Source organism: Erpetoichthys calabaricus, chromosome 11 (genome assembly GCF_900747795.2).
Source record: "Erpetoichthys calabaricus chromosome 11, fErpCal1.3, whole genome shotgun sequence".
Classification (NCBI taxonomy): Eukaryota; Metazoa; Chordata; class Cladistia; order Polypteriformes; family Polypteridae; genus Erpetoichthys; species Erpetoichthys calabaricus.
The window spans coordinates 74,376,795-74,400,615 of record NC_041404.2 but is presented as its reverse complement, the minus strand read 5'-3'; the positions used below and the strand labels follow the sequence as shown (position 1 = coordinate 74,400,615).

General features: G+C 37.8%; 1 protein-coding gene across 1 annotated transcript in view; it reads right to left on the bottom strand.

The window, feature by feature from the left end:
- Positions 1-7,184: 7,184 nt before the first annotated feature.
- LOC114660586 (vacuolar fusion protein MON1 homolog B-like) overlaps positions 7,185-23,821 on the bottom strand; it is a 32,831-nt gene continuing 16,194 nt past the window's right edge. The window contains exons 4-6 of the mRNA XM_028813361.2: positions 20,138-20,930; positions 14,380-14,527; positions 7,185-9,127 (exon numbers count right to left, since the gene is read on the bottom strand). Coding sequence (XP_028669194.1) covers positions 8,894-9,127; positions 14,380-14,527; positions 20,138-20,930 — 1,175 coding nt within the window. The 3' untranslated portion in view covers positions 7,185-8,893. The remainder of the gene's footprint in view (positions 9,128-14,379; positions 14,528-20,137; positions 20,931-23,821) is intronic.

Genomic DNA, 23,821 nt, shown 5'->3' with positions numbered 1-23,821 from the left:
ATATTAAGCGATATGCCAAATTGATAGTGTGTTAGTATATTATAAAATGAGTTCAAGAATTCACCCTAAGTGTATGTAAACTTCTGACATTAACTGTACTATTAAAAAAAAAAAAAAAAAAAAAAATCTAGAAATCATTGAGTTTTAAACATTTTGTTTTATCCTTCAAATGTGAATTTGCAGCTCCCTTAACATTGTGCTCACCTGTTGGCATACCATACCTTGCTTGTTGTCCGACTGTGATTTGGTCTTCGTTTTTCATGACCGCGTCTTAAGACGGCTCAGTGCTATTGCGGCCATTGTCTAAAACTGTGAAGTAATCCGACTATCTGAGGCTCATCCAAAGTTGCAGATTTTAAGTCTTAGGTTCAGCTGCTCTCCAAAACATTACCCGCTTTACACCACTCCTCATACAAGCCACAATCTTTTTGTCTTGAGTTGAATTCAAGACATCTGTAAGAAAACAAACGAACCTTCAACTCGGAAAGAGTACATTCTGGGTTCTGAACTGCTCACCACAGGCGAATCAGAATTTCTTTTGAAGGTTTCCCTTTACTTTATTGTTTAATATTTGTGGATATTTATTGCTTTATTTTCTCGGAATGTCAAAATGTGCAGCCTCTACCAATGTAGTCATTCCCTGCAGACAAATCTGTGGCAGCTGACAAAAATAATTACTACATTCCAGGCCTTCAAGCTGCTCTGTGCAATCTTATTACATTTAATAAATGATGTGTTTATTTCTAGCGGAACTGGCCTTTAAATGTCGCTCTTTTTCAGCCTTGATCCTGGGCTTTTTTTCCCCATTCAAATAGCCCCCTGCCACTTATCCTGAATTATATTTTGAATAATTTATTTCCATTTGTTTTCCTTTAAAAACATTGTGTAAAAGCTGTTTTGGTGAGGTTCGTGAAAGTGTGATGGGCTCAGGGTGAGGACCTTAGGGTAGAACTGCTGCTGCTGTGGATTGATGGGAGTCAGTTGAGGTGGTTTGGCCAAGTAGCCAGAACACTCACTTTGTGTCTCTAATGGGTTATTTAAAAAAAACGAAACAAAAACATTACTCAATGGAGAAACACCTGAAGGCAGAGCCCACTTGTGTTAGAGGGGATACATACAACAACAACAACATTTATTTATATAGCACATTTTCATACAAAAAGTAGCTCAAAGTGCTTTACATAATGGAGAGAAGAAAAATAAAAGACAAAATAAGAAATTAAAATAAGACAACATTAATTAACATAGAAAGGAGTAAGGTCCGATGGCCAGGGTGGACAGAAAAAACAAAAAAAAACTCCAGAAGGCTGGAGAAAAAAATAAAATCTGTAGGGGTTCCAGGCCACGAGACCGCCCAGTCCCCTTTGGGCATTCTACCTAACATAAATGAAATAGTCCTCTTTGTAGTTCGGGTTTTTCACGGAGTCACTTGATGCTGATGGTTATACAGACTTCTGGCTTTTAATCCATCCATCATTGTTGGAACATCATGGTGCTTTGGGTAGATGGTGGTGGCACACGCCACCACCAACAGGACACCGGAAAAGGAAACAGAAGAGAGAGTAGGGGTTAGTACAGATTTTGAATGAATAGTTATTATAATGAATTAGATATACAGAGTATCAGGATTAAATTACAGTGAAGTTATGAGAAGGCCATGTTAAAATAATGTGTTTTCAGTAGTTTTTTAAAGTGCTCCACTGTATTAGCCTGGCGAATTCCTACTGGCAGGCTATTCCAGATTTTAGGTGCATAACAGCAGAAGGCCGCCTCACCACTTCTTTTAAGTTTTGCTCTTGGAATTCTAAGGAGACACTCAGTTGAGGATCTGAGGTTACGATTTGGAATATAAGGTGTCAGACATTCCGATATATAAGCCGGGGCGAGATTATTTAAAGCTTTATAAACCATAAGCAGAATTTTAAAGTCAATTCTGAATGACACAGGTAACCAGTGTAGTGACATCAAAACTGGAGAAATGTGTTCGGATTTTCTTTTCCTGGTAAGGATTCTAGCAGCTGCATTCTGCACTAGTTGCAAACGATTGATGTCTTTTTTGGGTAGTCCTGAGAGGAGTGCGTTACAGTAATCTAGCCGACTGAAAACAAACGCATGAACTAATTTCTCTGCATCTTTCGATGATATAAGAGGTCTAACTTTTGCTATGTTTCTTAGGTGAAAAAATGCTGTCCTAGTGATCTGATTAATATGCGATTTAAAATTCAGATTACAATCAACGGTTACCCCTAAGCTTTTTACCTCCGATTTGACTTTTAATCCTAATGCATCCAGTTTATTTCTAATAGCCTCATTGTATCCATTATTGCCAATCACTAAGATTTTGGTTTTTTCTTTATTTAATTTGAGAAAGTTACTATTCATCCATTCTGAGATACAAGTTAGACATTGTGTTAGCGAATCAAGAGATTTGGGGTCATCAGGTGCTATTGATAAATACAGCTGTGTGTCATCAGCATAGCTGTGGTAGCTCACGTTGTGCCCTGAGATAATCTGACCTAATGGAAGCATGTAGATTGAGAAGAGCAGTGGACCCAGGATAGAGCCTTGTGGAACACCATATAGAATATCATGTGTCTTTGAGTTATAATTACCACAACTAACAAAGAATTTTCTCCCTGCCAGGTAGGATTCAAACCAATTTAAGACACTGCCAGAGAGGCCCACCCATTGACTAAGGCGATTCTTAAGAATATTATGATCAATGGTGTCAAATGCGGCACTCAGATCTAAGAGGATGAGAACAGATAAATGGCCTCTGTCTGCATTTACCCGCAAGTCATTTACTACTTTAACGAGTGCAGTTTCTGTGCTGTGATTTGTTCTAAAACCTGACTGAAATTTATCAAGAATAGCATGTTTATTGAGGTGCTCATTTAACTGTATAATGACTGCCTTCTCTAGAATTTTACTTAAGAAAGGCAGGTTAGAGATGGGTCTATAATTTTCAAGAGCAGAGGGATCGAGATTATTTTTCTTAAGTAGGGGTTTAACTACCGCAGTCTTAAGACAGTCTGGGAAGACCCCCGTATCTAATGACGAGTTTACTATGTCAAGAACATTATCACTAAGCACGCCCAATACTTCTTTGAAAAAATTTGTTGGTATTGGGTCAAGAGCACAGGTGGAGGGTTTCATTTGGGAAATTATTTTATGTAAATCAGGTAAATCTATCCTAGTGAAAGACTTTAATTTGTTTATTATGGGGTACTGGGGTTTAGGAGGATCCTTAGTGTTGGGGAGATATACTATGTTATTTCTAATATCATTAATTTTTTGATTGAAAAATACAGCGATAGCCTCACAGGTTTTACTGGAAGTACTTAGGAGGCATTCCTTTGAGTTACTTGGGTTTAACAGACGATCAATCGTCGAAAATAAGACTCTGGGATTACTAGCATTGTTATTTATAATCTTAGAGAAATAGCAGCGCCTCTCAAGACGGACTGTGTTATTGTATTCTGTTATTTTAACTTTTAATATTTCATAGTCAATAGTTAGTTTAGTTTTCCTCCATTTACGCTCAGCTCTACGGCATGTTCTCTTTAAATCAGACACTCTTTGGGTCTTCCATGGTATAACAATGCTAGAAGATTTTTTAACTGTCTTTTCAGGTGCAACTAAGTCAACAGCAGCCCTCACTTTAGTATTAAATCTTTCCACCTTACTATTTACATTCTCCTCGCTATTATAGTTGGCACTATAAACGGACTGATTGGTTAGAATGTTTGAAAGTTTTAAAGCTGCTGATGAGTCAAAGAAGCGTTTTTTAACAATATGCTTCTCATGAGTGTTTTCTATCATTATTTCTATATTAAATAGTAGAAGAAAATGGTCTGATAGACCCGTATCAATGACCTGCTTTATATCAACTTTTAGTCCTTTAGTAATTACCAAGTCTAACGTATGACCTGCTTTATGTGTAGGCTGATTAACGAGCTGTCTCAAATCAAAAGAGTCCAGGAGGTTCATAAATTCTTTTACTTTCTGGTCACATTGATTATCTATATGAAAATTAAAGTCGCCGACTATTAAGAGTGTGTCATAGTTCGTAATTAAGATTGACATCAAGTCAGAGAATTCCTCAAAGAAAGACGCGTTGAATTTTGGAGGTCTATACACGGATAATACTAAAACGTGAGAATCTCCCTGAATAATAATGGCAAGATACTCAAAAGACTTGAATTTGCCAAAACTGATATTTTTACATTTTAACCTGCTTGAGTAAATGTTTGCTAGCCCTCCACCTCTCTTTCCTTGGCGATCAGCACGAGTAAAACTGTAATCCGGAGGCGCAGATTCGATTAAAACAGCTGCGCCATCTGAGCTAAGCCACGTTTCACTTAGTGCAATAAAATCTATTTTTTTATCACTAATAAGATCGTTGATAAAAAACGTCTTGTTAGTTAAAGCTCTAACATTTAATAGAGCCATATTCAATGTTTCGGAGGAGCAGAGATGAATACTATGTGCGTTATTGATATATAGAACAGGAATTAAGTTATTTTTATTAGCGCCGCTCTGCGTGTATTTTTTGTTTAATCTATGATATGTTTTTATAGTTTTAGTTTTAATACTAGGTACATTTAATACATACATACATTTAATACATACGGTACCTCGACTGGCCAGGGAGCAGCAGGGAATTCTCCAGGAATTGTTGGAAGAATGTGGTGAGGACAGGGTGGCCTAATCGGCCCAGCTTACCCTCATAAGCAGTGTGAAAATGATGATGATGATAAGCTACCTGAAAAATTTGAACTTAATGCTCCAATTGTGAAAACGTTTTTTTTTTTCTTCAAGCGTAATGCCAGGCAGTATTTTTCTGTATAGGAGTTTTAATTTGTGTCCATCATTGAAGACTACAAACAGCCTCACAAGTGTTCTAGATATTTGCATTGACATGTTTTTTACATACCAGTTCAACCATTTGGGGGGGGGTCTTCATAACAAAAATATAATTTGGCAAACTCTACTGCACTCCTTTAAATAAAAGCATACTCTTGTGAGATTACAATTTGAATGTTTTCACAATTTTGACTTAGTAGTTACCTACACTATTCTATACTTTAAGCATCTTGGAGTAGGAAAACAGTCCTAACTGGCTTTATAAGTGATGCAAATTTGGTCCTAATGTTAGGAGTAGGAGTAACAGCATTTTATCAGTTTTCCTTATTTAGATCCTACTGTAACTTTACCAAGATTTAGGAGAGCTCTTCAGAAGATGGCTTTCAGGCAGGCACACTTTGCAAAAGGCAGAATGGTTTGGAAGTGCTGGACAAAAATGAATTTGTTAAAGGATATCGAGTGAGCAGAAGTTGACAAATATTTGTAACATACCTTGTACATCGCATTATTGCTCCATCTGCGTGAAGAATCCATGTGCTGTCAGCTGAACGGAAGGTGTTGGTAACGTTACGCTTACTGGCCACAGGAAAAATTCAGATTTGCAATAGCAATGATTTGGGTCTTTTACATCTAACCATTTCTCAAATTCTGCCCCAAACATATCCCCTTACAACGCATGAGGTAAAACGCAGGTTAATGATTAGGTAAGTTAAATCAAGTAATGCAAACTGTACTCATGCAGATCACTGGTTTTTGATGGAGTTTTTGGTGTGATTGACAGCACACACATAAAGACCATTGCCCCAACTGTGGGTGAGCACTCATTTGTGTATCATAAACGGGATCACAATATTAACATGTAGGTGATCATGCGTGCAAACTATATTGTAGCAGCCAGCATATTACACTGAAGGGGCTGGATGGGTGATTGACGGTAAATTGTCATAGAGGTATGCTGGGCTCTGCATTCCACAAAACCCTGGAATATTCGTGTTGAACTTTCCCAAGCTTGTAAAGTGTAAAGAAGGCGGTGACTCCCGGGGCATTGGAAAAATAGGCCTTACAGAAGATAAGGGGGCTTCCTGGAGAGAGGCAGGGAAGATGACTCTAGAAGACAAGCGAGAACAATGGCAGAGTGAACCTGACTTCAGAAAAGCACAAGAATGGGTGTGGCTGGTTACAGCAACTTGTTACTTTATGAGTTTTTTTTTTTTTGTTCTTTATTTCACCTTATACTATTTCTTGTATTAGGAATTTGTTAGTTTTCGCATACACCTTGGGGTCAGAGCACAGGGTCAGCCATTGTACAGCGCCCCTGGAGCAATTACAGGTTAAGGGCCTTGCTCAAGGGCCCAGCAGAGTAGGATATCTTTTGGTAGTGACGGGGATTCGAACCGGCAACCTTCGGGATACCAGCGCAGATCCTTAGCCTCAGAGCAACCACTCCGCCCCATAAAGTTTCCTGTGGCCATTGATCATTCACTGTTAAATAAACATGCCCGATATCGAGCTTTACTCTCATTCGGTGTATCTCGATTTTTCCATCTCAGTGCTAGTTACAGTATTATTCTTGATGTTACTGCAACAATTACGTGCAGCTTAGCACAATACCCTACTACTTTATTATGTTTCCTTATTCTTCGTCTTCTCCTGCTACTTTGAATATCATTTTTGTGGTGAAGTCTTATTTAGTATCACAAAACATCATTATGATTTCCTGGGAGAGTACAAAATGCCTGCATGAGTGCCATTTTTCAGCTTGGGGTGCCGTAAAATCATGATATTCATTTTCAAATGGGAGCAGGTGTAGAGCACTAAACTCTGGGGTAGGATGCATTCTTCTAGTCCATTTTTTAATGTAACTTCTAAGAGTAATTTTGAGATGCTTGATAAATATGAGCACTTGTACGAGGTTCAAATTCCCAGCCTAGCTGATGTCTGTATTAAATGTGCACCTCCTTCCAGTGTCCTTGTGGGTTTTCTTCAGCTACTCCTGTTTATTCTCACATCCCAACGACATGTGAGACAAGTTCACTGGTAACTCTGCCCTGGTGCTGTGTGGGTATTCATGAGATTGCCCTGTGGCCAACTGGTCTTCTCATCGAGTGATGGCTGCTACCTTGCACTCAGTGCTAATGGGAAGGCCTCTGGTCCCAGAACCTAGAAACAGATTAAGCAGGATGAATTGTATGACTGAGACACTGTTCATTACATTCATTTCAAATTAACTTTAAAATAGACATTTAAAATAGCAACACGAGTGTCATTTAAAAGTCTGAAAAAATGGTGTGAAATCACAAGTAATGTACACACGCATATAAGCAATGAGTTGTCCTCAAATGTTTAATTTAAAAAAAAAAAAGGACAAATATATTTTACAATGACCTTCTCAGCAAATTTCTGTACAAAAGGCAAGGGAGAAATTGTGAATGGATTGAACATCTTCATGTGCAGTAGAGCCTCCATCAGAAGGAGTCAATAGGAAGAAGTCCCCCATGATACTCCTCTCCCCAGCTACATTAAAAATTCTCACACAGTTCATGAATGGCAGGGAAACAGAGGCAGAAGTTTTCTTCTACCATGTGAACAACAGTCCAGCAGCAGCTCTAGCGGCCTCTTTAAGTAGGCAGCATCGGTCACAGGATTGCCACGGGAGTTAAGGCCAAACAAGCTGCACAGAGCGCCAGACCCATTGCATGCATTCTGCGATGCACAAACAATTCTTAATCAATAGAAATCAAACGTTAAAGTCGTCTGTGTGTTAACCTTAAAATACTGGATTTATTTTTCTGTGGTTGTAAGTCTGAGATGAATCTTTGGATCCAAAGCGTGCACTTAGTAGTCACTGAATCATAGAGTGGATCAAATATATTGAAAGGGAGTCAAAGGAGGACTGGAGGATGAAGGAGTTGGGGGGCATGGGTGATGCACACAGCAGAAGTCCATGCAGGAGCAGACCTCCTTCTTAATTTAGTACAGTAGGTTTCACATATCTGGATCGATGTTCCTGGGAACATGAGAAGTGCTATAAAGTATTTAGACTGACGGCTTAAAGACAAGTAGACAACTGTGCCTCCACCATTAAAGCTGAACCTCTGTACTTGGAGAGCACGGAAAGCTTGCTTTTGCTGAAATCAAGCATCCCAATTGTTCTAGGAATAGACCAGCTTGGAGCTCCCAGCTCTTTAAGAGGAGGCTCTTTGGCCAATGTCAGGTTACAATTCAAGTCCTTCAATGTATACATTTATCCCCCATCAAAGCCATCCATGATATTTTTGTAGTCTAAGTTTAGGACTTTTTGTATATACTGAAAAAACATGAAAGCATCTACTAATGTTATTTTGGGGTATGGCACTAGAATACTTTTCTAAATAACAAATACAATTTACAGCATTCTTCAAGTTTCATGCCCAATTTCCTAAAAGTCAAATTAGAACTGAACAGCTTTCTACTTTTTTTCATTTGTACCCTGAGCAGTGCTATGTGAACAAAATGCTCTGAATAAAAACTTGCTGAAAAGTAAAGTATTGTTCACTGCCAAACAGGAGATGAGAATTCTAAGGATTGATGTTTAGAAGTGCCAGGGCAGTGGGGAGAGCCATCAGATCATGGCTTAGTAGGAGCCATAAAGACAATGTGGCTCCCATGTTGCACGCACGCCTCAGATGAACCGCACAATGTCAACACTGTAACAGGACTTGCTAACTGTTAACCAAATCATCTGCTTACGTATTTGGGGGTAAAGAGAAGCACACAAGTGCCCAGTTTGACCTGATGTGCAGTTATGTGCTCTAAACTGTAAACACTGACTTCTGTTCATAGCACACAAGCTTTAACCCTGGAGAAAGCAGATTCATTCATGGTGACAGAGCCAGGATGTGACTTCATTATTATATTTATATATATATATATATATATATTTATATATAAATAAATATATATATATAAAAGTAACAGACTAAGAGGCTTAAACAAAACAGTCTGTAATTGCTGCAGTCCATACAGAGGCAAGTGAGCAGATTCTCCTCTATAGAAGTGAAAGAAAACCATTGTCAGTCATGTCCTGCCTGTCAGAACCCCCTTTGGCCCCTCGGGAGCCCTTGCTGGGGTTGGGTGTGGTGGAATATTTGGGTGGGTAACGAATAAACAGTCGGTCTTCCTCTTTCTTAATCCAACGGAGCAGTTTGGTAATGGCATTGATTGCAGAGGTCTTTGTCACCAATGGACTGAAGCATGTATAGAGCTCAAATTTACTGGTCACCTGCGGAGAAACAGAAAGGCACAGCTTCAGGATCAGTGGAATTAGTCCCAAAAATGTAAAAAACACATGATGTTCACCCAGCAATATGGCAACATTATGAAAACTCCTTACTGCACAGAGACTACAGACTCATTGACTTCCATTTAAAACAAATGTCTTCTGATTTCTTAATCCCAGTAAAAATAGTAGTAAGAATCAGTGGAAATCTGAAAACAGCAATAAAACATAACTAATAATTGGTGTTGCCCTCAATATCTAGTCTGCTGAGCTATACAGCTTTATGCTGCCAAGGCCTAAAGATTTTCTGAGGCTCATCAACAGAAAAAAAAAATTCACTTTTACTTTTTTCTAAAATAACTTTTTATATAGCATTCTTTACCAAGTACAAGCCGAGAGCAAATTTATGGGTATAACACAAATCACATAATGTACTGTACACTTATAAAAATACATATTAGGTTAACAAACAGGAGAACAAGCAATTTCAAATGGTTAAAATAAATGAATCCTAATAATCAAGTCTCAGTCTTTGTTTCAACATGACAGACCTTGATGCTAAAGTCTGGTTTTACTACAGAGAAAGAATTGCTTTAAATAAGATAATTCTAAAGAGCTCCTTGCACCACCGTAATAATAATAATAATAATAATAATAATAATGTGTTACCCAAGGTGAAACCAACTAAACCAGCAACATTACTTTGTTTTAGCTTTAAAGGAGCAAATAATCAGGACCAACAATACAGTATAACAAATGAAAGGAAAAGGTTATGGTAAACTATACGGCTGAAAAGAATCTGCCAAATTGGTCAATGAATTCTGTAATAATAATTTGCCACACACAGTTAGAAAAGACTATGCAAGACGCAAAGATCTACTATGCAAAGTTAAACTGATTTCCGGTGTGTTTAAAGACAGAAACCCCCATTTAATAATAAAAAGAATACACTAAGATGTGATAACAATCACAGAAGTTACTTCTGACTGCTTTGGTGCTCATGCAAATATGGGCAAGCACCCTACAGTGGAAGATGATGGAGACAAATTAATGAATAGAACAATACTATTGTGACTAAATTAGTGAATCCACTGAGAGGGTCCATTAAAGATTCTGTGCACAGCAGTTTCTCTTTGTATAGGATCACTATTACAGAGCAATGCCCATAAGAAATAGTTCATCCAAACTTTTCCATTGCCTTGCTCTTGTTTCATCAAGGAAGAAACCCAAATTATAAACAGCAGCCAAAGCAGTTTTAACTCAAACAATGTAATTTTTAAAAATAAAGGGTACACCACATTAAAATCATTTTGGACAAAAATCTTTGAATGCCAATCAGACAGCCTTGGTGTCACACTCCCTAACCCATTAACAGTTGTGTTATGGTTATGATGGGCTCAAAGTGGAGAAGGACAAACAAACTGGGACTGCCTTTACTACACTACTGGTGCTACTAGACTTATCTTGCTCAACTGGAAGAATCCCAGCCCACCACCTTTAAGGGTAACTGATGTCTTACACTATTTGAAATTGGAAAAAATCTAATTCTCACTCAGAGGATCTGTTCAAAACTCTTAAAATATGGGAGGTTCTAATCAATAATATTTTAGAATAAGCTTCTATATGAGAGAAAATGATACTCTTCCTTCCTTGCTGCTTTTAAAGATTTTCTCTGGTTGTTGGCTCTCCTGTTTTTCTTTTGAGTGGGAGTTGAATTTTGGTTTGTTAAGTTTCACTTGATTGTATGGAATGTTATTTGCTTCAAATCAGTTAATTAATAAATATAAAGGGTAGATCCTTTATACATTTCACTGCCATACTTTGAACACTGTCTGTGTCAAGTAAGCTTTGGAAAATTTATAAAGATTAAATTGTAAAGATGTAGTATGTGCTAAACCATAAATTATAAGTTATCAAGTAGTGCTTAAATTAAAAAAAAAAGAAGATAAAAACATATTTTCTGTCAAACATGTTGTGAAACTGTGTCACATTACTAGTAATATAACACGTCATTTCTCTAATGTAATCAGAATATAAGTTTAATGTCACTGTGCTCTGTACAAAAAATATTTTATAAATCCACTCACATGTACAGACCAGGCCAAAGTTAGCACACAGGGGCTCTCAGCATTTAGAACTGCTAGGCCAAGCATAGGACAAGATAGACAAAGACAAATGGGCAACATGCACTATTTCTGTGTGTCAGCATGCCTCTCTTTGCCTTGTTTGGAATGGCATGATTTACCTAAGTAAAGGCCTGCACATGGAGAAAACAGTCTAAAAGACTTGGACAGCAGCCAAACACCTCGAAGCCGACGGACAGTTGGGAGTTATCGTCATCCGTCCTGAAAATCCTTCCATCGCAGCGACAAAAACGGCAGACTGTATATATCGAGATCCCACCTTGATAAAAGTCTTGCTATGGCTTCCTCGTCTGTAATGCCACGTAAATTGTCATTAAAGAAAGCTAAGTTATTTTCTCTTGTGTGATTTCTTACTGCCGTATCACTATGGGAGAGGTATCGGCTTTTAATATTATATCAATATAGTTTCTTGTTACTTAAAACACAATTAAAAAAGAACTTAGTCCAACTAGGGAGCTAGCGAACTCTAGACGAAATATCCAACCAGAGGATAATGCTTTATTTGCAAATTATCGTCAGGCTGAACTCAAAATTTCACAATATTTTTTAAACTCAAAAAATGTCTAAAAACAACTGTAATCTTGTATTTTATTTTGTCATTAAAATAGAACATTGTAAACATCATCTTAAAACTGATGTACTTGTTAATCACTATGTGCTTCTTTGGCTTCCTCCTGCGCTGACAGCAGCGGCAGGCAGTGATTACCACGCAGAACATATTAAATTCATGATATTCCAGCTCTCTTCACATATAGAATCTTTATACTTGATATTACTTTCATGATGAAATGTATTAAATCATATATAAATTGTTAACTTCATTTAAATAATTAATACTGTTAAGAATTACACATTCAGGGGGACACGGTGGCAGAGAGGTAGCGCTGCTGCCTAGCAAGGAGTTACGTCCCCAGTGTTCCCTGCCTGGAGTTTGCATATTTCCCTGTTAGGTTTCCACAGTATACTCCAGTTCCCTTCCAAGGACATTAAGGTTTGGTGATTTGGTGATGTTAATATAATGCAAGTGTATGTGTGTGTTTGTATTCACCTTGCGATGAGATGCCCCATCCTGGGATTTTTTCTGCCTCGCGCCCGATGCTTGCTGGAGCAGCTGTGTCTCTGGATTGATAGATGTAATCATTAAACATCCATCCTTTTTAGAGATATTGTGGTAAGAAATCTGGGAATTTAATAGATGTTTTGTGCAATTAACAACACAGCAATGCTGAATGTTGTTTTCTCACTGTGATGATATCTCGCACTGCAACCCGGCAGAATCCTCCACATTTACATAAAGTACGCATGCAAGGATAAACAGTGCACTGCTTGCGCAAGCAGTAGCGTCTACAGGTGCACTCTTCGCATTGTGTGAAGTATAAACCCAGCCTTATGGTGGCAGTAAACCAACACAATGTAATACACACTGAATTAAACAAAACCTCTGTCTTTAGTTTCATCCTTGTCTCCCACCTTTTTAACCGATTCTATCTACAAGTCATTAGAATTCTTGTATGTGCATAAACAGCTCTGATGATAAAAATATTATAATATCATCTATAACAACATACCTTCTATATCTTACTAGACCTAATTTTAATTTTAAAAAGGTAACCATATGACAAAATCATGTCCTAGTCTCTAGGTATGATACATCCTCAGTACCTAATCTATGTCTTGGTAAACTGCTTGAAATATCTGGCAAAAAACTTTGCAGCAGTTACTTCCCAATTATCACATGTAGGACATAGTGGGCATTGCCCATTCTGCTAGGCTTCAGAAACACAACAGGCCTGTTAAGAATGCAGATTTACCAGGAATGCAGGCATCAAGCTGCGACTTCCCTCACTTGCATTGCAAACTAAGAGACTGAACTCCAGCCTGTACCAAGATCTACCCGGACTTCATCTGGTAACAAAGGTGTAAACCAGAGTTGCATTGACATCTCTCCAGAGGTCCCTATTCAGACCTATTAAGCCACAAAGCGCAAAAAGGACTCAAGCAAGGACAAAGACAACTAAGATGGACAGAAGGAACCACCTATTAGAAGAAGCAGATTTTGTAACCGAAAGTGACTTTAATCCAATCGTGAGAAAGTTCAACCTTCCCTAAAAACTCTCTGCACCATCCTGAAGAGGATCTCTGGGATATTTGCTGGACACTTACTGAACTCCATGGGAATTCTCTTGGGGCACTTTCTCTGGGATTCTCTCAGGGCTGAGGAAATATGCAAAATGACCTTCTGAAACAAGGTCTCGGAAACCTAAGAAGTTATGAGACACCCTCTAAATGAGTAGCTGAAAAGATGAAATTCTCTTCTCTTTGTGAACCTGAAGCTGAGACCCAGTATGTCAAGCCAAAACTGTGTGCCAATTGTCTGACAAAGGTGAGAAGCCCTTGGTTCAAGGGAACTTCAGCATCTAAACTGTTGGGCCAGAACAAGTAATACCTTTTTCCTATTAAGTGGCAAAAGCCAGCAAAAGGCAAGCTGTGGAAGCAGCAGCACAGCATAATATATAATAATCAGGCAGCAAAGAGAAAGAATGCACTCTAATGCATGAAGAATATTCCATTTGAAGTCGGAGCAACAACAAATCCAAAACTCCACACTACATTGGACCTCATCCATAAAAACTATTTATCTGTGCTGAGATAAAGTAGAACTCTAAATACCCATGAATAGCCAGCCTATATGTTATATGTTTGTTCGTCTAATGTGTCTGTGTCTACTCCTATATGTCAATATTTATATGCATTTATCATACTTTGATAATCCTGTTATCAATAAATTGCATTGTTCTCTTTCTTAACAATGAGTGCGCTCTGTTACCATGATATAAGTCGCACGGCCGGAGTCCCACCTTCTACAACAGAGGAAGGTAAGGTAAATAAAGTGGGAGCCATACCGAATTATTGGATTAATTACCAGTTACAAGTTAAAATTCCTTTTTCAAATCCCACATTATTATGACATTCCTGGGTGGGCATCTTATTGATTATTAATCATTAGAAATCCTACACATATAAAACCCTTTATTCTCCAATCACACCTTCCAAACCAACCACCACCCCCCTCAAAACCCTAACTCCAATGCCCTCCATTATGCTTAGTACCCAAGCCAGCAGAGTCTCCTTCTCAGCAACATGGTAGATGAGCTTCAATGGCCGAGAGGAGCTGTGGATTCGGCTGTGCAGATAGCGATACATATCAAACAGGCGATGTCGCTCCTCTTCTATAGAGTAGGGTGCTTCCATCTCTGGGCTGAAAGACGGGAAATATATTTAGATTAAATGGTAACTCTAGTTATGCAACAGAGTACTTGCTGATATGAAGAATCTTACAATAATCAGATTTTTCTAAGGCATTCTTTATTCATGGTCCATGTTATGTTAAGTTGGTGTACACTGGGTCTAGATTCTCCTACAGCAGTATATACAAAAATATTAACCAGTATATACAAAAATACCTTTTCAAATTTTTTGACATCTAATCATTTTCAAACCCATTTATTTAATCCACTGTCACAGGGAACTGGTGGTGAAACTCAGAAAGAATATGAGAATTTAAGGAAAAAAAAAATCTCTTGCATCACAACAGTGAACCCTACTGGCAAAAAAACATAAAATTAAACAGCATACATTAACCAGTTATACAAAGTCATCCCTTTGAACAAACTGAGTTTTTACTAAGATTTTTCCTTTATTTGGAGGTTTTCTTTCTGTACATGGTTTCTTCATTAATATAATGCACTGTTTGATTTTGTTACAAATAACAACTGTATTAGTTTTCCTGCATCTATTTTATTGGTACTTTATACTGTATACCAGAGCACAAATACAGTATCAGTACCATTAGTCCTTAACACATTAGCAGAATTTCAAGAGACCTCTAAACTCAAAATGAATTTGAATAAAAGTGTGCTTTTTCCAGCGAATTCTCTAGCACACCATACTAGAGTAGACATCTATCTGTTCATTCTGTCAGAACGGTTTAAATATCCAGGGGTAAACATCACAAGTAAATATAAAGATCTTTTTCAACACAATTTTAACAATAGCATGTAAAAAAAAAAAAAAAAATCAAATAAGATGTTAACAGATGGTCTACCCTTCATCTCACATTAACGGGGAGAATCAATACCATCAAAATGAACATTGTTTTGTTAAAAGGAACCTACTCGAATTTTCCACACCGCCTACTCATTTCTATTCCAGAAGAAATACTGATCAGTTTTGAAGATTCAGAAAGTATCTCAACAATATAGGAAAAAAAATCTCAAAAAATCTTCCCTTCAATGATCTAAGGGCATGTTGAGAAAATAATCTTTCAATTAATATCTCAGTAGTACTAGGGTGTTGTACCGTGTTAGCCATTATGAATGTAGTCTACCTAATTTTCTGCATGAAATGTCCTGACACTGCACTCTATGTGGGAGAAACTGGACAAACACTCCGCCAGAGAATGAATTTACACAGGTTCCACATTAAACATGGCAACACAGATGTTCCTGTAAGTCCACTTCAACAGCCATGGACACTGTGAGAGGGACTTTAAAGTCACAGTGCTTATGGGCAACTTCAAAACACAGCAAGAGAGAAAAGAATGGGAAGTTAAACTCATGCTAAAATTTAATACATTACAACATGGTTTGAATAGAGACAAGAGTTTTATGGCCAGATATGAGGATTGTTTACATCTCTCAGAATGATAGACAACCTGTCTACAGATCCACATTGTTTTTAAAAAACTCATTTCAAACTTCAAAAGGCTTTGTTGGACAGTTATCTTATCCAGAGACCTTGACAATACATTGTTCTTTTCTCTCTTGTTAAAATGACCCTAGCCTGAATGAATCTATTAATTTTTTACATTTAAAATTTCTCATTTAAAGATTTACCAATGTCGTTTCTTGTCCTAGAGTGTGTATATAAACATAGGAATCTTCAGTTTCTGTATTGCATCTTGCCTGAAGAAGGGGCCTGAGTTGCCTCGAAAGCTTGCATATTGTAATCTTTTTAGTTAGCCAATAAAAGGCGTCATTTTGCTTGGCTTTTCTCTACAATTAATATCTCAGAAAAGGAAGTGGAAATCAGCCATGAATAGAATACACTCTAGCTCTATATGTACAAATAATAATTCAGCTTAAACTCTTTCATCTATCACCCTTATCTTATTTAACATTGTCCAAAATGTACCCCCGGCAAAATATAACCTGCAAGTGTTGCAATTCAACTCTAGCCTCTCACTCTTCCACTTGATTTGGGAGTGCACCAAATTAACATAATTATGGACAAAAATCTTTGAATGCTTATCAAACAGCCTTGGTGTCACAATCACTCTTATCCCAGTATCAGCTCCATTTGGTGTAAAATATTGACACATTGATTGTAATAACTTATACCACACTACTAGCACATAGATTTATCTGGAAGACTTTGAACGTACTATCTATAACTGAGTGGGTAACTGATATTCTATATTATTTTTTGAAATATGAAAAAAAAAATCAAAATCTCATTTAGAGAAAAACATTGAAAGAATTACTTATAAATTTTTAAATAAGCATTCATATAAGGATGTGGGTTGATTCTTGCTTTGTTGCCCATTTTTTGTTTTTTTTCTGGTTTTACTTTTAAGATTAATTTTCGAAGTTATTTGTTGTATAAGTTTGATCTGCTTGATTGTATACTGTTATTTTCTTGAAATAAAATTATTAAAAAAAAAAAAAAAAGTTGTCCGGCATCTAGATCAGGGGTTTTCCAACTCGGTCCTGGGGACCCACTATAGCTACAGGTTTTTATTCCAACTAGTTTCTGTTTTTAATTGGACTCCTGGGCTAATTAAGTGAACTGTTATTTTCCAGATTCTGTGTTTTGGGAACAATATAGAAATTAGAAAACTAAGTTTGGCAAAAAATTTTTTAAATGTATTAAAATGTACTCAGCAGTTATATGGGAATATTGTTTTCAGTGTTGTTTGCCTGGTTGCCTGCTCTGCTCATTTTTTAATTGTCATTATTAAGATACAATGAAGGGAGCAAACTGCACAGAGAAAGGGTAAATATAATGAAAACAACAAAAGGGAGTTAAGCATATAAACCTATAGCAAAAACAGAAATATTTCTAAATGTCTTATGAATGTAAAAATCATGTTGCTGTGCTTTTCTGAATGAAGAATAGGAGAAGAGGAAAACATACCAGCTAATTAAATGAGGTCAGTGCTATCAATTATTGACACTGATTATGAATCTGGCTGGAACAAAAACATGAAGCCACTGTGGGTCCCCAGTTTGAAAACCCCAGTTCTAAATGTTGTGTTTGTTTTCATTTTGTTTGTGTCATCCTTACCATATCTTAATTATTGCCATTCACAATTTGTTGACCTGCAGGTCATTCTGTATTACTCCAACCTGTTTGTGGTCATCCCAGAAAGGTGCATAGACTACATATTACAATCAAAAAGAAAATTCACAAAAAGTAAAGGGATGCACAGGTAAATATAAAGGCATTATTTGTGTTTCTGACATGAATTCTGGTCAATTTGCAGTCTCTTAGCTTTGATTTACACAATTTTTCACAAAAAGGTTCCTATAAAGTATTACGTTGTGCCTTCCTTCTTCAGACCTCCACCCATCATAAATGACCTGCCTTCTATGATTTAACATGATGTTGCTTAAACTGAGTACAGACACATAGGCTACTATTTTGAAAAAGTCAACATTCATCCTGCCAGCTTTTTTAAAATGCAGGACTTAGAAAAGAGGGAGCAGAGTCATACTACATTCACCATAGTATTCTGTGACAGAGACTGCTCAGGTTTCTTTTTTTATATAAAGTGCTTTAACAAATGTGAATCTTTTTAGCCTAATCAAACAGAAACAAGTTAGCAAATGATTTCAAATGCAGGGAATAAGCAAGGAGAATGCCAAGTTTTTCTTTAAAATAAATTCCCCAATAAGGTCACAAATAGAAGGTAGTCATTGTTTCTAAAACGTGAATTTTTTTTTCTTTAAGGACAGTAATGTAGATACACAGAACAAGGTATTTAGAACATAGCGATATTTAAAAAAATATTATATAAACAAGAAAATACACGTAACAATGGGTATAGTGGGCTATTCCCCATAATGAATTTTCTTATTTTGATGGGCATGTAATACAAACAAATAAAACAGAAATTTCCGCACTAATCGATTTCAGTAGGAGGCACATAGGACATCATGGCTATGTCTAGTCACTGTATAATGATGATCCTACCACTACCTAAGTTAATCCAGAAATAACGGAGAAAGCAAGCAGTTTTAAATTTTAACAACATTAATACATTTCAACTCTAAAATCAAACGTAACCACCTTCCTCTACACATCAAGGGCACTTGCATAAAAACTGGATTGGTTGTCTTAAGGGATAGTCGGCTAAATACCAGATTTGATAGTCAGAACTTAAAAGATAAATATTATAAAGGTTTTTAACATGGAACTAAACTGATACCTTAAAACAAGGAAACAATTAATTCTGTAAATTACCTGTTTCTGCATACACTGTGCAGAATGGGACAACAGCAAATTTATGATTACATGCCCAAGAGGGAAGTAACAGACCAAGTCAAGCCAAGTCAAGTCAAGTTGGGGAGTATGCACTGGTACAGTGTGTTGCCGCACCCACTACACGACGAAACAACTTGGGATCCCAGTTTGCAACCCCCCAGGCAGAGACGCGGTCCAGTCCCACCCTCCGGAAATGACCCTCTATCTGCCGCAGCCAGGTGTTACGTGGGCGACCCCATGGCCTGGTCCAGCCACTTGAGTCCCCAACAATGAGGATCTTACGAGCTGGATCACCCTCGGGGAAACGTGCCACATGGCCGTAATGCTGTAACTGACGCTCCCTCACAATGCAGGGATGCACAATGTGCCTCATTCAGGACTCTATGAGCAACCACTCATTCGACACAAAGTCAAACCAACGGTACCCAAGGATTTTCCGGAGAGACACAGCACCAAAGGAGTCCAGTCTTCGTCTCAGGTCACTGGATAGCGTCCATATCTCGCAACTATATAGCAAGACAGGAAGCACCAGGACTCTAAAGACTTGGACCTTCGTCCTTTTGCATAGATATCGGGAGTGCCACATACCCCTTTCCAGCGACCTCATGACCCCCCATGCTCTCTCAATCCATCTACTGACTTCATAGGAAGAGTCAGCAGAGACATGAATGTCACTGCCAAGGTAAGTAAACCTCTCAACAAGGTCAACACTCTCTCACTCTCTCCGCAAACAGACACACTGCTGATGGTTGTGCCCAAGAGGTCATTAAAGGCCTGAATCTTGGTTTTTATCCATGACATTCAGACTCCTCCTCAGTCTCTCGAGTGCCCCGTTTAGAGCACCCATTGACTCCGTGAAGATCACAGCATCATCAGCAAACTCAAGATCCGTGAATTTTTCTTCACCAACAGATGCCCCACAGCCGCTGGACCCCACGACCTTGCCCAACACCCAGTCCATACAAACATTGAACAGAGTAGGAGCAAGAATACACCCCTGACAAACCCCAGAATCAACTGGACTTGTTATGAATGTCTACCCTGAAATGGACAAGTAACAATATCAACAGTTGTTTCCTTATGCCCAATTACTACAGTAGGTGGTTTCTAGCACCACACAATTCTGCATTAAAATAGGGAATGCAAAAATGAAGGCAATAAGCAATCGTATGTCTGTAGAGCAGAATGAGAAATAAGGTACAAAATTCTGCTAACACAATGGTAATGGGTAAGCAATGAATACATGAAAATGTGCTCTAATCCAATTCCCTGTGAAAAGCGAATTTAAAAATTAAATAAAAGGTTCAATGCTATTTAGACTCACCTTGTAAACTGAGTCAGCTGCTTGCAGTTGTCTGGAACATCAAAAGGCTTATACATGAAGTGCCGCAAGTCAGAGACGCCAACCTGCACCACACTGTAAGACTGTATGGCTGCAATAGACTGAAGAGAATTTTGAGTCCTCATGCTCTCCTCTATACGCCGTTTGCACTCTGCCACAGAGTAGAAAGCTTCTTTATCCGTGGAGAGCAGAAGTAGACATACAGTACATTCAGGAGGGTCCAAGTAAGAGATGTAAGCATAAAAATAACCATCTGGATTAAACAGTGGTAGACAGATTGGAGTCCAGATTTCACCAGCTTGAAAAGCTGAAGAGGCTCTGATCAAATTGAGGAGAAGGTGCAAATCAGCTGGTTCCAGCCTTGCATCTTCAATAACTGCTTTCTCCTGAACAATAGTCAGAAGCTGGTTCTTTGCAATAAGGATGGAGAACACTAAATTAGGGGTGATGGCTTTCTGAAGTATCAAACTAAGTGAATCCCGTAATGATGAAGACAACGGCAAACAATGCACAGCAGACAGAAGAAAGCTGGGATCGGAATCCACAAAGTTTAGGAGGCCATCTAATATCTTCTCAGAGCCAGCCAGCAGTCTCCTTAGGTCATAGTTCTTCTTGCGCTCAAAGATGCGAGCTACACTTCCTTGTGTCAGCATGCTGATGATCTGATAGTACACGTACTGCAACTCCTTTCGCAACTGTTGCTCAGACTGACGACCCCGAGACACCGACACCAAAACCAGAGGGCCCTGTTGAACAAACACTACCTTGTGGTCCTCTGGGTGAAAAGACACAAGTCAAAATAAAGAAAACAGAAAAAAGAATATTAGTATCTGAGAATAAAGCACAAAAATAAAACCATACAACAGTTCTGACAAGAATGTATACTGGGAGTGGCCATATTATCATGAATATATGCACTTTCCATTGATTGATTAACCAGTGAAAGCTTATGTGAGGACAATGCTATTTAGAGGAGGTAGACAGGAACCAATGCATCATGTATGTGCCAAATTAAATAAAATTGGGAAGGCTAAAGCAATCGGTACTTTGCAAGAAAGCACTGTTTTGGATGTGTTACATGGGAGTATGAGTGTATCAGTAACAGCAACCTCTCTTGGATTTTCACAAACGACTATCAATAATGTCTTAAAACTGAAACCAAGAAAATTGGGGTAAATGGTGGTGCTGTGATTGGAAACACACCATCGGTGAAATAGGCAGACTGGCATTACTTGAGAATGTAAGAGACAACCTATAATCATTGACACACCGTTAAACACAGCATTGCTGAAAGAGGCAAATCAGACTGTACACCTTCTTGTATCTTCTCCCAGGGTGAAGCAAGGTAGGCGACAATGTGGCTGTGAAAAACATGACATTATGTTTGCAAGGAATGTAAACAAAACAAAAATGCTATTGATGCCAATTTCCTTTGATTATGGGAACACCATATAACAACAGTGCCACAAATACAAAGACCCTCTCTGCTAGTTATTCACTATTTATTCTAGTGGTAATAAAGGTACCTACAGTCATGGTCGAAATTATCGGCACCCCTGGAATTTTCCTTGAAAATGCGCCATTTCTCCCAGAAAATTGTTGCAATTATAAATGTTTTGGTATACACATGTTTATTTCCTTTATGTGCATTGGAACAACACAAAAAAACAGAGAAAAAAAGCCAACATCATTTCATACAAAACTCAAAAACCGGGCTGGACAAAATTATTGGCACCCTCTACTTAATATTTGGTTGCAAGCCCTTTGGAAAAAAATAACTGAAATCAAGTGCTTCCTATAACCATCAACAAGCTTGTTACACCTCTCAACTGGAATTTCCGACCACTCTTCTTTTGCAAACTGCTCGAGGTTTCTCAGATTTGAAGGGTGCCTTCTCCCAGCAGCAATTCTGAGATCTCTCCATAAGTGTTCAATCGGATTTAGATCCGGACTCATTGCCGGCCACTTCAGAACTCTCCAGCGCTTTGTCTTCAACCATTTCTGAGTGCTTTTAGAGGTATGTTTGGGGTCATTGTCCTGCTGCAACACCCATGACCTCTGACGCAGACCCAGCTTTCTGACACTGGGCCCTACATTGCGCCCCAATATCTTTTGGTAGTCTTCAGATTTCAGGTTTGATTGCTATATTGCCAGCACCTGTTTCTTGCCACAGGTGAGTTCAAACGAGCATCATATGCTTGAAATAAAACGATTTACCCACAATTTTGAAAGGGTGCCAATAATTTTGTCCGGCCCATTTCTGGAGTTCTGTGTGACATGATGTCAGATTTGGCTTTTTTTCCTCTGTTTTTTTGTGTTGTTCCAATGCACATAAAGGAAATAAACATGTGTATACCAAAACATTTGTAATTGCAATAATTTTCTGGGAGAAATGGTGCATTTTCTGGGAAAATTCCAGGGGTGCCGATAATTTCGGCCATGACTGTATGTGGGGAGTGTGTTTTAGAGGCATACTTTGGGTACTTTGATACAAGTGGAAGAACGTTTCAATGCCACAGAAAATGAACATCTGCCCTGTGAAATGGGCTTTTTCAGCAGGATACTGTTCCATGCCTCAAGGCTAGGAAAGTTTTTAAAACAGATACTCTCATGAGATACCGGATCTCAATCCAATTAAGCATCTGAAGGATGAGATGGCACAAGCTATTTAAAGTAAATTTCAATTGTCAGCTTGCTTGCAACAGCCTTTGGATTATAGGGCCTAGAACACTGTGATGCTCTATTGTATCATTGTTGAGTCCATGTTCTGAGAAATTGAGAAAGGGGTATATAAGAAAGTGGTCAGAGAGTGTATACATTTAGTGCAGGACAGGATGCATCTGTTCAGTCTGAAAGGTACTGAATAATTTAAAAGTATTCAATCAAATGAAAGGAAAATTAATTAAAAAATAAAAAAATGATACAAAAATGGTATTTATTGATGCATTAGTAATTGGTATTTATTATGTTAACTTTTAGTAGTTACAGGATTGTTTTAGGTTAATTACTATAGTACCCAATTGTGGTAATACTCATTGTATGCATGTATTTTTTACAGTGATTATGATGTTGAACGGAGGGATTTTGAAAGAATGGAATATAAAGAACATTACAGAAGTTACAGTATATAATGATTGTGAACATATTAATTTTGTATTTTTTGGTGTACTAGAATTCTTTCAAGCTATTTCTTCTTTAATGTATTTTGTATATATTTTGATATGTGGTCTTCCTTTGTGGTACAGACATTTTAGAGTTTCTACTCATAGCACTGAACAAGAAGTTGATTACTCCAAAACATGTTGACTCCTTTTAGGAATGTATGGTATCAGCAGGAACCTTTGGACTCTACTTTAGAACAGCAGCAACACTCATTTTTATTCCTCCTCACAGTGGACTAATTTCTACAAAAAAAACAGTGTGAAGAAGTCCCAGCAGTTTAGTCTGTTTCTTGCCTTTATATGCTGCATGCATATATATGTGTTTCTTTTTGTGCCGTTTGTTCAACTTTAACATATTTAGATTAATTTATAAAATGTAATTAAAAGATTTCTATTTTACTTTGTTTTTATTAATTCATCTAAATTTTAGATTTACATTTGCTCATTTAGTATATAATTGTTGTGATGGACAGCTGGGACTTTTACCCAGATTGTAATATATATT